The sequence below is a fragment of the Poecilia latipinna genome, unplaced genomic scaffold, assembly GCF_001443285.1.
Source record: "Poecilia latipinna isolate Pla-1442-1.1 unplaced genomic scaffold, P_latipinna-1.0 Scaffold448, whole genome shotgun sequence".
Classification (NCBI taxonomy): domain Eukaryota; kingdom Metazoa; phylum Chordata; class Actinopteri; order Cyprinodontiformes; family Poeciliidae; genus Poecilia; species Poecilia latipinna.
Window position 1 is genome coordinate 739,840 of NW_015113064.1, and position 17,383 is coordinate 757,222.

The 17,383-nt window shown below is 40.5% G+C and overlaps 2 protein-coding genes across 4 annotated transcripts; one reads left to right on the forward strand and one right to left on the reverse strand.

The window, feature by feature from the left end:
• Nucleotides 1-4,079: 4,079 nt before the first annotated feature.
• foxf1 (forkhead box F1) lies at nt 4,080-7,637 on the forward strand. Its single transcript, XM_015038645.1, has 2 exons — nt 4,080-5,438; nt 6,385-7,637. Exons 1-2 carry the CDS (start codon nt 4,460-4,462, stop codon nt 6,546-6,548), a joined length of 1,143 nt encoding a protein of 380 aa, XP_014894131.1. The 5' UTR covers nt 4,080-4,459; the 3' UTR covers nt 6,549-7,637.
• Nucleotides 7,638-9,161: 1,524 nt separating this feature from the next.
• On the reverse strand, nt 9,162-17,274 carry mthfsd (methenyltetrahydrofolate synthetase domain containing). 3 transcript variants are annotated; one of them, XM_015038644.1, is made up of 9 exons: nt 17,094-17,274; nt 16,384-16,482; nt 16,157-16,260; nt 14,763-14,876; nt 14,293-14,406; nt 14,109-14,199; nt 13,722-13,834; nt 13,495-13,620; nt 9,162-10,956 (listed from the first exon to the last, which is right to left on the reverse strand). In XM_015038644.1, the coding sequence occupies exons 2-9, from the start codon at nt 16,409-16,411 to the stop codon at nt 10,213-10,215; spliced, it is 1,434 nt and encodes a 477-aa protein (XP_014894130.1). In that variant the 5' UTR covers nt 16,412-16,482; nt 17,094-17,274; the 3' UTR covers nt 9,162-10,212. The 3 variants fall into 3 exon arrangements, with proteins under 3 accessions (XP_014894130.1, XP_014894129.1, XP_014894128.1); XM_015038643.1 differs by lacking the exons at nt 14,763-14,876; nt 17,094-17,274 and adding an exon at nt 14,940-15,053 and having other exon boundaries at nt 16,384-16,536; XM_015038642.1 differs by lacking the exon at nt 17,094-17,274 and having other exon boundaries at nt 16,384-16,535.
• Between the last annotated feature and the right edge of the window lie 109 nt (nt 17,275-17,383).

Here is a 17,383-nt window from a genome sequence, read left to right on the forward strand (position 1 = left end):
GAAGGCGGGTTTCGATGAGCCAATGTTTCTGTTTCTGCGTCCTGCTGACCACTGCTACTATTGGGTCTGTGATTCGTGGCCTGCTGCAGGTGTCATTTCTGAGTTCATCTGGATAGATAAATAAATTAATAATAATAATAATAATAATAATAATAATAATAATAATAATAATAATAAGCTAAGGATGGCCAGGTAGGTTCAGATGGCTCTTCATGTTTCCATACATCACAAAGGTTCCACTAGAGCTGACACACAAGTTTTATTCAGATTGGTTGCACTTGCTCATTAACTTGAAATATAATCTGAATTTGTGTGTGTGTGTGTGTGTGTGTGTTCAAGCAGATCCAAAACATCTGCTGATTTCATTAGTAAGAACCTGTTTTAATTACAAATGTAAGTCTCCTAGTTTTTGTATGAAATAGAAGAGGCAACTCCTCAAAGCTCATTTAATTTCATGTGTTTAATGTTTGATACTTGGGGCCCACAGTGGCACATTTATGGAGGTGGTCATTGTCCCCCTGGAAACCCTTGAAGTCGCCGCCGATCATGTATTTGTGTCTCGTTTTGATCTGAACAGGCGCTAGAAACGTTTCTTTTTTCTTTTCTTTTTAATTAAACACCATTAAGGACTGAAGTAATTCATAAGACAATGACGACGTTCCAATTACAAGGAGCAGTCGTATGACATGCATAAGTTAATGTAACATGCATTTTTGCGCTCGACATCTAGGCTGTGTTTAATATTTCAGAGTGTTGTACCTGGCCTGAAGTGACTGAACATTCCTGAGGGTGCAGCGCTGTCAAATATTTCATGTTGGGACGTCATGGAAAAGTGCAGGACTTTGTCTGTGACGGAGCAACAGGGAAGCTCTGATCTCGGCTCCCAAGCCTCTGCATGCAGTAATGAACACGCAGATCTTTCTCTCTCTCTTTTTTTTTTTTTACCACTTTCTCATGGCAGCGTTTTCCTTTGTGGCTCAAACATGTTGAACATGTTGGCAGAAGGTAGAGTGACATTAATGAATGGCCTCTCTCCTGAACGTACAGCTGGAACAGGGCAAAAGGAGAAATGCCGCTTTGAGCGCCGAATCAGCGTCCAACACTGATGGATAAACATTTTTATGTTACAGAAACTGACAGAGCCGGCCTGATGTACAAGCAGGCTTTGCGGCTGCTGAAGGCCACCGCTGGCCATGGGAGCCAGGAGGAAACTTTTTTCTATAAATTAATCAGCTTGTTTGTTTATGAAGTGTTTTTAAAGATAAGCCAAGCTTCCTGCATTTGTTTATATTGTAACTCCCTTATACATTTTTATTATAATATAGTGTTACATTTATATCATAAACCTTTTGCAAAGCTGCTGAAGTGATTGAAACTTAAACAGACTCTATAAAGCCCGAGCCTTTTCAGTGTCATTCTAAAATCTAAATAATTCCTGGCTTAATTTAACATAATTACATTATGAAATTCTCTTATGTTAAGTTGGTGCAAATTTTTTATTTTTTTTTAAATCAGAGAATTTTTTTTTAACATTTGCTTTCTGCCAACTTCATCTGTGATATTTCTAATTGATCTGCAAGTCAGAGAAACTTGTTGGATTTTGCTGTCTGCAGAAATGTGATGAACATAACTGCCTTTAAATCTCTGAATCCTAAACAGTCCTGTCATGTTACTAAACATTTGCCGTTCTTATGTTTAAATTCATTTTTTTTCTAAAATTATCTTTTTAAAATCATACTATAATGATTTTCCTCTAAATTAACCATGTTGCTGATTAGACTTTAAGAAAATGATCACATAGTTTTTACATTTGTTTGACTTTGTCATTAGCTTAACTTTAGAAGTTATAACACAATTCACCTAAATATATTACCAGACAAACAGTGTTGCTGAATTTTGCTATTTAATTAAAGAACGATGAAAAAGTAAAAGACGGTCTTGTATAGAAAAATTTGGGCAATGCTGAACATAAAAATGAACACTTTATTCCAAATGGCATTCATTTAAAAATGAGAAGTGACTGTGTGCTTATCAAGTCAGAAACAACCAGGATTTTGTGTGAATTGAATCCATTCATTCTTGCTCTCTACTCGGTGGTAAAACAAGCTGAAGGATGTAAAATTCAAAAATGACCAATCAAAGTTGCGCTGTGGGGTGGGCCCCCTCATGTGAAATCCCGGAATTAAGGCCTTGTACCTCCTTGAGCCGGCTCTGGAAACTGGCCTGAGACGCATGAGCAAAAAAGTAAAAAAAAAAAAAAAAAAAAATCTAAATATGCCTTCTCCTTTTGGAGTAATATGACATGAGACGACTGAGCGTGAGAGAGAGGAAAAGCCTTAATGGAATGAAGTCATCAGCGGTAATTAAATGCAGTGGGCAGAGGGGAGCACGGGAGCGCGCCTGCCTGTCCCTGGTGCGCGCTGGGTGGTCCGCTTCACTGTTGAATATGCGGCTCTCAGTGCAAGAGAGCGGCCGAGCAGAGTCGAATCAGTGACGCACATGGGCATTTATGTTCGACTTTAACTCTTCTGCATGACTGGAACAAAGGGCGACATCTAATTTCCAACATATTATTGTGAAATATGTGTATGTGAAGCAGCCATGCACATCCTATATTAACTGAGAGATCATTTAAAAGTCGTCATGTATGTAAATCTGCTACCTACATAGCACTAAAGAAAAGCTTTACTCGCATGAAGACGCTCTATCAAGGTGTTCTCTGATTTTACGCAGAGGCCAGATGTTTACTTTTTTTTGATGCTTCAAACAGCCAAGTATGATTTTTCACTTCTAAGAATGAGAACCAATAAATAAAACAATGGAAAGGTTAACTTCACCCGCGGGTTTTGAAGAAACTGAAGGCTGCAGCCATCTGAGATCTCCTGGGAACAATAAGGAACTCACTGTCAACAGTTTTAGGCTATATGGACTGATCTCACTCCCAGGGTGAAACAGGCTAAAGCCACAGGTCAGTTTAAAAAACAACAACAACAACAAAAACAAAAACATGCACAAGCAAACTCGTGCGCACCGTCCTCTGATTGATTTGTAGCCCAGTCCTAATTTCTAGAGCTTCATGCATGTTTTAATCTCAACCCTTAGTCCTTTCCATCTCTCACACAGCAAGCGCAGAGTTCCTCCTAACGCGCCGCATCTTTAAAACGACCACCGATCTCGTTGTGGGTCTGGTAAATCCTTACCTCGGATCCCGGATCACTCCGTGATTTCTCTCCCCTGCAGGAGTCGATCTCAAGTCCTCCGTCCGAGTTTGTGCGCTCCCAGCTCGGCTGAGTCTCCACCTCACTCCTCCCGCGTCCCTGCGTAAATATTATGACTGCATTGCACAAACAATATACATTTGTAAAAGAAGAGAGAGGTGGTGGGGGGGGGGAGTCCAACATGTAGCCTTCCGTAAAAACGACGCGCATTATTTCTTGCCATATCGGCATTAGTTTGTGTGGTATTAGCAGATCTAACAAGGCTTTTGCCTGATTTTCTTATTTAAAGAAGGTCCGGGAAAATGTTTACATTTTGTTGTATAAACATCCTGCCCAAGTCCCTGACTATCTTTCACAGAAATCCGGAGGCAGATTTTGAATGTGAGGAGCGCGCTGTCAAATAGATAGTTTTATATTTTTTATGTCTTTTTTATTAAAGTATTTAATGTGAGTCATATCCTTCCTGCTGCAGCTTCAACGAGGCTCATTGACTCACTCGCACATTAAAAAAACGAGACATACTGCATAGATTGGATGTTTTCAAATGAAAATATTTTTGTTTAAATTAAAAAAATATATATTAATGCATAAAAAACAAACATAAACTCAAATTGGAATACAGTATGACACAAATCCGCAGCGGAAGACAGATGCATATAGTTATTTTTTTTATGATCCAGGGGTGTAATGAATAAATTAATTTCCTCGAGATAACATATAAAATCCATATCTGTTAGATATAAAAAAACAAATCATTTTGCTAAAAAACGGTGAGCGCATGCACGCAGATGTGCGTGTGTTTGCAGCCCACCACTGGAGTAGGAGGGGACTGGGCGGGCCCCCAGCATTAGGATGACAAGGCTTACAGCTTCCAATGCGCCGATGGCAACAGATAAGTAAAAAGTGAGCTCCGCGGACGCACGACAACACACCAACTGAAGTGGAAAGCGGCTCCTGTTCTCCTCCGTGCTCCATTTCGGACGTCGCCTTTTTTTTTTTTTTTTTTAAAGAAAAAGGAAACAAAACGCTCCGGCTTCAGACTCCAAACAGGACAGAATTAAAACCAACGAAGGAGAGTCTAAAAGACAATCGTCCGCTTTTGGGTTTGGGGTCTTTTCCCACCCCTCCTCTTTATGCCAGGGAAGTGTTGTCAGACTTTCTAACCATAAGTGGAGAAATATATATACATATATATATTTTTTTGTCTTTGCCACCTCGAAGACTGAATCCAGGCAAACTAAATGACGGCAGAGGTCCAGCAGCCCCCAGCGCAGCCTCCTGCCCAGAGCAGCCCGATGTCCGCGCCGGAGAAACCGCATGGACAGACTGTGGTGATGGAAACCGCGTCCTCCACCACGAAAACCAAGAAGACGAACGCAGGGATCCGGCGACCAGAGAAGCCCCCTTACTCGTACATAGCCTTGATAGTCATGGCCATCCAGAGTTCCCCAACCAAGCGGCTGACGCTCAGTGAGATCTACCAGTTCCTGCAGAGCCGCTTCCCGTTCTTCAGGGGCTCGTATCAGGGATGGAAGAACTCCGTGCGTCACAACTTGTCTCTGAACGAGTGCTTCATTAAGCTGCCCAAGGGCCTGGGCCGACCGGGGAAGGGCCACTATTGGACTATCGACCCGGCCAGCGAATTCATGTTCGAGGAGGGCTCCTTCAGAAGGAGACCCAGAGGCTTCAGGCGCAAATGCCAGGCGCTGAAGCCCATGTACAGCATGATGAACGGCCTGGGATTCAACCACATTCCCGAGGCGTACAACTACCAGGGCAGCGGCGGGGGCCTGTCTTGTCCGCCCAACAGCCTGTCTCTGGACAGCGGGATCGGGATGATGAATGGACACTTGGCAGGTAACATGGATGGGATGGGTCTGTCCGGCCACTCCATGTCTCACTTGTCGGGCAACAGTGGACATTCCTACATGGGAAGTTGCACGGCGTCCACTGGGAGCGATTACCCCCACCACGACAATTCCGCCTCCCCGTTGCTGACCAGCGGGGGAGTCATGGAGCCTCACCCCGTCTACTCGAGCTCGGCTTCGGCGTGGGCCTCGGCCCCACCAGCGTCGCTCAACAACGGGGCTTCGTACATCAAGCAGCAGCCGCTGTCTCCGTGCAATCCGGGGGCGAACAGCCTGCAGCCGAGCTTGCCCACACACTCACTGGACCAGTCGTACCTGCACCAGAACGGACACAGCACCACAGATTTACAAGGTACACTTAAAGCTTACGATGTCACGAAACTGTTCAATATTCCGCGATGCAGCTGATGTGGAAATTCACAAAGAAAACAAATAAAAAGACCACACTCCAACACGAGAAGCACAAAATTTAATTCGCGCGAAAGAAGTAGATTTTGTTTTATAGGCAGCATGAAAAAAACGTACACGTCGGTTTTTGTGCCAAAAACCGCAACGTTATTTCGCCGTCAAACAACACAGCCTTAACTCTGCTGCTTTACTGCGGAATATCCGAAATTAATGCCACCGGGATTAATTACCACCTATTTTATCCTTTTGAAATTAACACGCACAAATATCAGTTTCCGTTTGAATAAAACTTGCATGAAAACGAGACGTTTACTTTATTTTATGGAAAGGATAAGGACAAATAAGGCGTGGGGATGGCAGAGAAGCGTGCCAATCTCGGCGCTATAAAAACAAGCGCGGTAAGGTCCAGCCTGCCTTGCCCCGAGGGCCCCGGTCCTCCGGGACTGGCGTGCAAGAGGGCCGCTGTCAATTAACCCTTCTTAGCCCGCCTCTGCTTTCGACGATCTTGATTCTGCCTGTTTAATGAACTTCGGCTTTGTGAGAAAGAGAAAAACAAAAAGAGAAAGAAAAACCACATAAAAAAAACAATGTGTTCAACTTATAGTTAAAATTATGCAAACAAACGTGTACTTTGGAAAATTTAAAATTAAAACTGAAAGAATGTGTTTTTGTTTAACTGTTTAGAAGAGCCGGGATTATATTTTCAGTTTACTTATTCTATGCCAATATAATCATATTTTTATTGCTCTTGTATTTACAAATAAATCTAAAAAAAAAAAATAAAAATGAATTTATGGCATCTTCAAAATTAAATTTCCCAGAAGTTTTTCATTTGTTTTTTTTTTTTTTTTTTTTTTTTTTTTTTAATATTCCCCATTCTCTCTCCGCAGGTATTCCTCGGTACCATTCCCAGTCTCCCAGCATGTGCGACCGGAAGGAGTTCGTGTTCTCCTTCAACGCCATGACGTCCTCCGCCATGCATTCACCGGGAAACAGCTCCTACTACCACCACCAGCAGGTCTCCTACCAGGACATCAAGCCGTGCGTGATGTGAACCCCGCCGGGACACGCTGCACACCGCGTGGACGGTGTGTGTGTATGTGTGCGTGTGCGTGTGTGAGAGAGAGAGAGAGAGAGAAAGAGAGAGAGAGTCACTTGGACTGGAGCCATGCAGACAGCAGCACGGGAACAGAGAATTAAAACAATAAAACAACAAAAATCACCACTGAGAGACTTTTGTGCTGAGGAGAGAGCTCCTTGCTTCCTGTAGACCGGACTACTTCTCTGTGTTGTTGGATACCAGACGACTGAAGCCACACAATAATAAAATAATAATAATAATATATAATAAAACAAACAATTCCATACCTTCAAAGTGGCATAACAAAGAGAGAGAGAGAGAGAGAGAAAATAAGAAACTTGCTGTTTGGTACTTAGTCCTGCGGAGCGGATGACCTCTCACTTCTCACATGTTTAATCATTTTGTAAAATATGCACACCTTCGTTTTTTTTCCGTTTAAAGTTATTATTATTATTATTGTTATTATTATTATTATTATTCCTAATTTTCATGTTGTTGACAAATTAGCTGGAACAAAATACCCGGCGTTGATTTCTGAATAAATAATTATGGACATTACATAGGCCTATATACTGTACGTCCATACTGTATACTGTGTAAAAAAAATGGCACTTTTTGAATAGCCTATAAGCGCAACTTTTTATTTATTCTCTAGGCCTGTATTTTCAATTTCAGGCGAACTGGCCAAGGAGTTCCGTGCTTTATTGGCAATATTTGTCAAGACGCGTGTTATTTGTTTTAAAAAAAATGAAAATAAGGATATATTGTAAGCACTGTCTCGTTTGTCAAATTTATGTGGACTATTAGTGTAGATAGGCTATTATCAGGAAAAACGGCGAGGGTTCATCCTGTGTGAGCTGATGTTTCATCATTTTTTTAATTAAAATAAAACCACCCGAATTCTGGGGCTGATTGACCTTCTAAGTCCATAAAACGGGAGTTTATTTTGCATTTTAGAGGAATGTTGTGACGAACTATGTAAAGAAAAAACGGAAACCATTGGGAACCAACGTGCGTTTCGCTCAACAATAATTCAGATCCCTTCTTCCTAAAATTAGGATTTTTTTTAAAGAAATTTGGAGGGGAAATAAATCAATACGTTAAGTCATTCAAATTGAAAAATGGATCGAAATTAATAAATCAAATAAACTTTGATTCACAAAGTCAGGTGGTTGCACTGGCGTTCAAAATGTTCATGTTGTAAATATGAAACAAAAGATATCTCACTCCAGTGTAAATTTAAGATATATTACTCAAAAGTATTCATAATTTAAAGTAAAATAACGTAAAATTAGAAAAATGAATCTCAATCTGCATCAAAAATGCAAATGAATTATTTTTGCTATAGCCTTAATCCTTCAGGGCTACATAAAAAATACACATATGTAGTTGTGCAGTGACAAAAACTACATAATGAAGAATAATCTAACATTAATTCATTATTACGCGAAACAACACGACGCAATTAAAGTAAGCGCAAGTAATGAATATGTGTAGACCAGCGTGTTCGATTAATCGCAATAGACTTAAATCAAAACAGAATTCAGCACGGTGAAAGTTTAAGATTTTCTATGGGCATTACTTTTGGCTGCGGCTCTCATTTGTTTAGATACGAAGCGTCATCCTTTGAATTAACCCCAGGAAAGATTGCTACAATACACTTTGGTTCTAGAAGCTACTCTCTGAAGCCAAACGCAACACGACCTGCTCCGATTCACAAATCTTATAATCCGGAACACGCAGGATGGTCTTGCTAATCTTAGTCTGTAGGATTTGCTGGTGCTGGCGTCCAGGCATGCATCCTCACAGAGAGCAACGCACTCACTCCATTTAGTTGCTCTGATATCTCACATGACCACTGACTGAACCCCAGTGAAATACCACGCTGCGCGGCCTGAGCAGGGGCAACGGCACTTTAACTAACTGATGACATTTGCTGAGGTTCACGACTCTGTTGGGGCTCAGGAGAGAGAGAGAGAGAGACGCAGAGAGAGAGAGAGAGACGGGCAGCTGTTCCCAGGCCAGGCCTGGATGACAGCTCCATAAAAAGCCCGAGCCCCGCTCCGTGCAGACAGATGCACCGCGGGCTGGTGTCTCAGAGGAGCCGGGCTTTAGAGCCAACAGAGCTGGCGGTCATTTGTCAGGTAACATTGAGATCTGTAAAACAGAAACACAGAGCTACAATACACTGCACACCAATCAGGATAAGTGGATTGGATGATTGAGTTTCAGATGAATCTCTTGTGAGAAGCTCAGACAGACATTTTCAGAGGTGAGCTCCAGTGAGAACTTCAGAAAGGCAGTGACTCATTAGGAAAAAACTTTAGATTTGCTCCACTTTTATGGCGTCTTATGTGATACATTATCACCCCGTTTTCACAAAGGAAAACGATTGTCTAAAACGTCATGCATAAACGTAAGCTCTATACCATTTAGAATAGTTTTTAGTTTGAAGACTGAGCTCACAATTCTCATCTTTCATTTTAAGAAAGGGCACAAGTTCATCCTTTTCAACGTTCATCACAACCGAAACAAAGCTTGGTGCAACCGTTTCATTTGGAGAGGAAAAAAAAAAGATAAATGCTGTCTAATTATGACTGGGTGCTTTAATATTGTTATCAGACAGATTAAACAGAGGATCGAAACAGGATGTCACAGTAAAAAAAAAAAGTTGAAATGACTAAGAAGCAAATCTGCCTTAACGTAACAGCTTTACACAAAAATACAAACAATGATCTTAAACTCGAACTACAAAACCTGAATTTCGCAGGTTAAAAATCACACGAATAAGCTAAAAAAAAAATAATTACGGCCAAACTAGGGCTCTCTAGACTTACTAGATTTACATAAATCTTAGCTAAAATAGCACAAAAGGTTTGACTTTGAGTTTATCCAGTGGGACATGTGTGGTTTCAGTGGTTTCCAATGCTATCTTAAATACAAAATTTGACAACACTTCTGTTTTTCAGAATTGGATCAAAGAAAATGAAAAAAGAATGCTTTTAAAAAAAAAAAGATAAATTAAAGACATGGCAACTTTGTTCATGTAAGTTTTCTTGCAAACTGAAAGTTTCTTGAAATGTCATTGTAAGGTCTCATGCACCCATAATCAATATCATTTACATGGTTTCCAGATGGTGGAGTCATTTGTGTTGCCTTTTTTTTTTTTTTTTCCCTCCAACAGACTATCAGTCCTAAAAGCTTTTTTTTTTTTATAGCTGGAAAAGCTTGACTATGAAAAAATGAAAAATAAATTTAGTGTGTCTTTAAATTAGAACAGAAAGCTACAGAAACGTCGTGACCTGCAGCAAGAAATTACACAAAATAAACCTTCAGGAAGGAAGATGACCTAAACACATGGAGTGAGAGTTGGGTGGAAACAGAGAAAGGCACATGTGGGAATCTTTAAGCTTATTTCAAATGTTACTACAAACACAATTCAGGAAATGTTTCATACTGACCCTACGTTTAATTTCACCTCACACCTTCAAGTCTTGTTTTTGCTAGAAAACTACAGCGAACATTAAGCTCATGTAACAGATTTCATTTGAAATGATAAAAACAGATCAACACTTCTAAAGATATTAAACGTGCATTAATATGAAGGTATTTTGTGGCGGTGCGCTGCCTGCTGCCGTTACTGATCAGCCTCCTTGGCGGCGTCGCTTTTAGCATCTGGCGGGGACGCATTTGCCTTCGCAGCCGCGGATGGCTTTTGTCTCTGTCCGGACCTCTTGTGTCCCCGCTGGCTCTTGGCCAGCTCGGCCTGCAGGCTGTGACCGTTCAGGCTCAGGCCCTGCAGCGCCTCCAGGGCTTGGTCTGCCACCTGGGGGTCGCTGTAGTCCAGGAAGGCTCTGTGCTGCGCCCCCTGCCAGGTGAGCCTCAGCGGGGCGGCGCTCCTCTCCCTGAGCGCGGTCTTCAGCTCACTGACACGCAGCCCGGCGGGGATTCCTCCCAGGTACACGGTGGTCACACTTTGAGGGAGCTTCCGCTGGCTCGTCGCTTCGCCTCTGCCTTCCTCTGGGCCCTGCTCCCTCGCCACCCTCCTGCTCCTACCTTTCGCCACTTTGCCAGCCTCTCCCTCCTCATCTCCTCTGCCACTTCCCCTGCTGTCTTTCCTGGCTCTCGCTGGCTGCTGTCTGGGTTTCTGATCTGCCTCTCCTTTTTTCTCCCGTCTAGATTCCTGGCTGGTTTCTCCCTCGGTATCCTGTTGTGTATTCCGCCTTGGCCTCCGTCTGGGTTGTCTTTTTGGTTGATTAGTTTGCAGGCCGGGCTCTGCTGCATGCGACGCTGTCCCCAGAGTCACGTCCTTCCCAGCCTGTTCCTCCAGAGCACGCAGCTTCTTCAGGATGGGAATTTTCTCCAACTTTTCTGCATCCAGCTAAAGACAAAAGAACCGGTTTTAGCCCATACTGCCCGCCGTTAATAAATATCTTTACAGCAGCAGGATATTTCACTTCCCACACAGTTAAAAATAACCGCTGCCGTCTTGATTTGTTGGGTCTTCAAGTGTCCTGGCAGCCTTTGATGCTGACCAGTCATGTAAAGGATACAAGCCTATTGTTTTTCACACTGGCCTGTTTGACCCGTCGTTCCTCCTGAACCCTGCAGAGCCAAGGTGGCTGGGCAGAGCCGCCTTTGATGATCAGACTTGGCCTTCCTGGCTGGGAGGTCACTGGGCCTTGTTTACTTACATGTGTGTCTGAGAGAACCCAGAGGTTACACACAACATGGCCACAAGACGAGAATGATATGCTCGTCGTGTCGGGTGAGAAGAAATATTATCAACAAGAAATTCACACAAAGTCTCTGCCAGTGGAAATAAATCAGGAGGAGGATTCAAGCCACACCATATAATAAATAGACAGGAAAGAAAGTAAAAATTGGACATCGTACAGAAAGGATGCGTTCATACAGCAGATGTATTGCGTATTGAAGGCTATATGAGTGAAACATTTGCATAAAGAAACACTTTTAAAACACTCGTGTCTCATAAGAACATGAGTAAGCGGGGTTGGTCCACTAGGGGGCAGTGTGACCTTAAAGTAGGTACTGGAGCTCAGTCTGGGGTACTGGAGCTCAGTCTGGGGTACTGGAGCTCAGTCTGGGGTACTGGAGCTCAGTCTGGGGAAAAGCCCTTCAGGTAAAATTACATTTGCAAAAGCTGCCTGATAACAGCCTAGAGGCTTCCAATATGGAACAAGAACATCTGTAAAAGCATCAACAAGAGAAATAAGCAAGCAAGTTCACTGTCTCAGCAGAAAAAAAAATGAATGCAATCATTTTAAAAATTTTATTTCTTTATATAAAAGTAATTAAAAATATATATTGTAAATATTCAATATCTGAGTTGGGCAGGGGGGGGGAAGACCTTAGAAGTACCTAAAAAGCAGTAACACTGTGGTAAAATAGTTAATAGGAAGTGAAAATATTGACACATTTTACTAACTTATGACCAAGAATTAGTATGTATATTTGATAAGGGTTTAATTGTACCTTTTAATTACCATTTTGTAAACTGTATACCAATGTGCCTCTTGGCCAGGTCTCCATCAAAAAAAGAGATTTTATCTCAAAGGCTTTCCAGATATAATAATGCTTAAATATTAAAAAAAGAAACACATATCACTGATGCAGTGCCTTAATTCATGCTATTGCTTTTCTTTGCATCTTATTTTCTTTTGTATAAATATATGTCATGGTTTTTAACATAACCATGACAAAGCAAGAAGTGTTTCGACGCAGAGGAGCAGCTGACTGGGCTTCTGAAAACAAAATAAATACTCTGCTGCTGGATGAGTAAAAAAAGAAATATCGCTGTGGTCTGAAGCAAAGCCAGCGGTGAGGAGGATTATGTTTATGGAAGTTTTCTATTCATATGTAATGAGAATGTTATGTTAGTTTCCTGGAAAATAAAATTGATATGTTTGGGTCATTGCGAAAGAAACAGCTGAAATACTGGAAAGGCAGCATTGTGCGCTACATACCGGCAAGGCTGTGAGCAGATACAGCCGAATCAAGCTACACACAGGCGTTAGGTCGCATTCAAAGTATGGAAAAGGTGACAAAAGTCAAAATGTATTCCTCAACATTCACCCACATAAACTTTGTAGTCAAAGGAAAAATTAAGTTGACTTTAAAGATCAATCAATCAATCAATCAATCAATCAATCAATCTGCCAGACATGTTTATGACCAATTTTCCCTTTACTGTCACGTCAGTGATCAACAAGCAAAGTCTGTGGACAAATGCTTTAACACATAAAAGAGGAGAATCTTATGATTTTTTTTCTTTCATTTTCTGTCCAATTCTAAAATACCACCTCAATCATCATTTTTCTAGATGTTAATAGCCCTTGATAAATAAAATAAAAAAAATGTCATTCAAATTTGGAAATTGCAGTTCCAACCTCAAAGAAAACAGAAAATTGGCCATGAAATACACGACTGCTGTATATTTTTTTGGTTCACTTCAAAAATGTTAAATACTACGTATTGGCACAGAGTAGGAAATATCACATGATCCAGGTCTTAGAGTTATAAATGCAACTTCAAATGGACAACAGAGAACAATGTCTGACATAATAGAGAAAGAGGATATGAGATTTTACTGGTATAATAACCTTTAAGTAAGAGTATATTCTCAGTTTTTAGAGAAAAAAATTACAACAGAAAACAACACTTCATTTATTGCATTTAAAGCATGACAGCAACAATTGTTCCTACTGCTGCAATAGAATCTATTAAATATTATAGCTGTGGTATAAAAAACCTTTGAACTGTATGTGTTCCTGTTTCAACTAACATGATATATTTCTCAACCTGAGAAAGTTAATTTAAATCATCATGCAAAAAGAATAACCCAAATGTAATCTCACACTAGCAGTACACAAGACAGATAAATAGCCTCAGCTTTTACCTTAGTCCAGATGACTCCCTGTGGTTTGGGCAGCTTGCATTCAGTCTTAATGACTCTGGTCGGTGTGAGGATGTAATCAACAGTCAGGTCATGACTTCCTATAAGCTCCTCTGGAATGTCTACCACCTAAAACACAAATTCAGCAGTTTAATCATTTCATTAAATGGCAAAAAAAAAACAAACTATAAAACCTTTGCAATTTTCCAGGAAATCAGACAAATACTAACCTGACAGTCATGGACAACAGTGACAACCACAGTGGATTCATTCACGGCTCCCATTGAAGCCATCATGGCCCACTCCAGATCAGCATAACCCTCTCCCTTTCCAATCCGGCACCCTGCAGAAGGTGCATGCTCAGGCATTTTTCAAAGAAATGTTTTTTTGATTATTATTAATTATTATTATTATTATTATTATTATATAGCACACAGAATTAAACTAATGATAATTAATAAGAAAATGTTTAACAGCGTTACTTTATTTGGGATGAATAAATGAGAAAATTCTAATACTTTCAGATCTGAAGAAACCATTTTCGATACCGTGCCTATCTACATATACAGAAAAAAAAAAAAAAAAAACAGCAGTCTTTGGTCAGAAAAAGAACAAACCTTTCTCAGAAACTGCCACAGAGCCCACCACCACCAAATCAACCTTCACCTTTGCATCCAGGCCAACAGGAACACTGAAGTCCTTCACACCCTGCAGGAGATTTAAAAGTTACAATAGACAGTTAGAAGAACCTCTTAATTTCTCTGGCTCTTATGCATATTGTTTCAGGCTGAAATTGCAAACCTGAGATGAGGCGCAAACACGCAGCTGTTCTTTGTTGGCACCCTGCGGCGGGGTGATCTTGTTGAAGAGACCAGAGCGAAGACGAGGAGTCGGAACCAACAAAGTCTTCTGTGCCTGTAAATTACGCCAAACAATAGACCACTAAAGACTGAGAATTAGACTAACTTTAACTAAACATTGATACATAACTAGCATATATCAGAGAACTGTAGAGTGAGGATGAAAGTTGCAATAAGATTCAAGATGAAATGATGTAAACTGTCACGATGGCTTCAATGTTACTAATTCTATAAAGTAAAAAATAAAAAAAATCCACTAAATAGTTTGTTTTTCCATATACCGTTTTACAGATTTATATCTCCAGATTAATCTGAGCAGCTGCAGCTTCTTCACAAAAATGCAAAGAATTTTTTATTTTTGGAAAAAAAAAAGTGCTTTTTGGTGCTTTTCTTCTAACAGCTGCGTGCTACCTGCAGCACCGCGAACCGAGCACCCTCCAGAGGTTTGTCAGGATCCACCTTCACCTCAGCCGTCTGGGCAAAAGTCTGCAACTCTGCCACTTTGCTGCAGGCTCCGAAAGCCCCCTGGAAAAAATAGCAATTCATACATGTTGTTTTTTTTTCTTTCTTCACTTTTGGTCAACTTACTTCCAGCGTGACAAAGCGAGCCTGCTGCTGAGGGCTGTCTGGGTTTACTTTCACTGTCTGGCTTGACTTAAACTCCTGAAGCTCTGCAAGCCTGTTGCATGCTTGATTGGCTGCCTGATCAATAAACACACAATACGAAATCAAACCGGAAGAATAAATAACATGAAAACATTGATCATTTAAAGCTAGAGGACTTTGCAATTACTATTTTAGAGGCAATGTAGAAAATACATTTGTGTTTAACACCTGATTTAATTCTTTTTTCTTTTCAACTGGGTATCAATCAGTTTAATGAGCACTATTGCAGAGCTGAGAGGTAGTACTATTTGTCATGTTTACAAGATAATTTTGTCTTAATTGTTTCCTGATTTGTAGCAACGGTAGCTAAAACCAGGGAGCTTTGCAGCATGTTTCTAAATCAATTGTCCAAATTGAATTAAGCTTAGAGGACAACTTGTAGATATATCATAGCTGTAGCACCTTGCCAGAGCATCCATTTTTATTGAACATTTTTGTTTTCCCACATTAAAAGTAGAGAACACAGATTTTTTTTTTTATTACAGTTACCCAACAAACCTCTGAAGCCTCTGCAGAGCATCTGTATTTACACTGTAGTTAATTTGCACAAGGGGTGGACTATATTTGATAATTAGGTGAACTTTGAAAGCAAGTGGTTGCACTAGATTTAATTTAGCTATATTAGAGGAGGCACAGAAATCTAAATTAAATTTTAAGTTTTTAGAATATCATGTAAGATTTTCCTTCCACTTCTCAATGATTTACTCTTTTAAGTTTTGTCTACCACATAAAAATCTAAGAAAATATTGCAGCCAGGCTGTGCATTTCCAGTCTCTTTCATGCACACGGTGTCGAATATGCCACTCAGCAGAAAACCGACCATGTGACGCAAAACTAAAAAGTACTTTTGAAATTAACCACGTCAGATTGCATAGATGATTATCTTTCTCTCTAGAAGAACTGCAGCCTTTGCGCAGTGGTCTGTCTGTGAAGTATCTCTCCTAAGAAAACTGAGAAAAACAGTTGTTCCATGCTATTTTTAGGGTCCCTAAAAAATAATGACCCCAGAGACCCGAAATAGCCCACAAGCAGCACTCATGCTGGAAGAACTATTAGGATTAACAAATAATAAAAACGCATTACGATGTCGGAACACGTAATTTAAAAAACGTGGTGGTTTTTCTGCAGTCGGAACTTGCCTTAAAGTTTGGGATTCTGTTGTGGACAGGCCTGGGAAAGTTAGCCAAGTTCTTTTCTTCTATGTAGTCCCAAACCCTCTGACGGATGTCCCACTTCGACGCTCCTGGACGTCAGAAGAGGAAAATGAGTTTAGGAGACGAAGCTACATCAACGATGGCAGCGACCTGGACAGAACCTTAGCTACATTTATAAACAGAAGTAAAGCGAGGAGGACCATTGTCCTTACCTGGGTTTATTTTAATGACAGGCTCCATGATGTTGTTGGTGTTAGAAATGAGCTGCTTCTTCAACGCTAACTTGCACTGGAAAATCTTCCACGTGAGCACTAACATGCAGAAACAGCTGCTTGTCAATGTTTATCACTGCTACGGAAGCTCGCAAAGGACAGTTTTTTAGAAAGCGCGAACTCGACTTCTACGCAGCCTTGAATGCAAGTATTTCTTAAACGTACACAGTTTCTTTTAAGTTTTCATTCGCTCTTATAAAAACGCTATGTCCAGTTGATGTGCAGACAAAACAGTGGCCTTTTTTTATCCCAGATTTTTTTTAGAGATCAAAGCAAAAGCGATCTAGCAAACAGAAGCATTTAAATTTAAATTTGATCAGGATTGAACTTTAGTTTTTTTTAAGAAAGAAAGAAAGAAAGAAAGAAAGAAAGAAAGAAAGAAAGAAAGAAAGAAAGAAAGAAAGAAAGAAAGAAAGAAAGAAAGAAAGAAAGAAAGTCTGGCTCATTGGAAGGAAATTATAAATTAGCATTGTATGTCTGTTTTATACTTGAGATAAAATCTAACTTTTCACTTCTGAGTTTTACAAAAAAAATACATAAAATATTTGTGCTGTCTGTTTTTTCTGATTTCTCTGTTTAAAACCAAAAAGCTCCCTCAAACACTATTTTCTTTCCAAATAAAAAATTGTCTTCTGACAACTTGACATTACCTCATTTTTCCAGTAGAGGGCGAGCTGCACCTGCTTATTTTACCGGGAAGAGGGAGGCTCCATTTCCTTCTTATCTAAAGGTATGGCAATCTCTCTTTTTTTTAGTCTAACAAACTGTCTTTGTTGCAGTGAACCGCTCTTCCCTGCCATCCAGACACCACGCCTTAATTTTCAATATTTCACACTAACTGACCCAACTGGGTTTGTCAACTTGACGTGTGGGTTTATGTCCCATTCATGCATGTGTCCTCCCTAGTATTCCTCCCACCAGCTTCCCATCTCCAGTGGTC

What these genes read in the sequence shown, in the direction of transcription:
- foxf1 (XM_015038645.1), top strand. Translation starts at nt 4,460, where the DNA reads ATGACGGCAGAGGTCCAGCAGCCCCCAGCGCAGCCTCCTGCCCAGAGC. An exon ending in CAGCACCACAGATTTACAAG is followed by an intron (nt 5,439 to 6,384) that starts GTACACTTAAAG and finishes CTCTCTCCGCAG; the next exon opens with GTATTCCTCGGTACCATTCC.
- mthfsd (XM_015038643.1), bottom strand. Translation starts at nt 16,489, where the DNA reads ATGTTAGTGCTCACGTGGAAGATTTTCCAGTGCAAGTTAGCGTTGAAG. An exon ending in CTCGCTTTGTCACGCTGGAA is followed by an intron (nt 14,407 to 14,939) that starts GTAAGTTGACCA and finishes CGTAATTTACAG; the next exon opens with GCACAGAAGACTTTGTTGGT. An exon ending in AGGGAGTCATCTGGACTAAG is followed by an intron (nt 10,957 to 13,494) that starts GTAAAAGCTGAG and finishes TTTTGTCTTTAG; the next exon opens with CTGGATGCAGAAAAGTTGGA.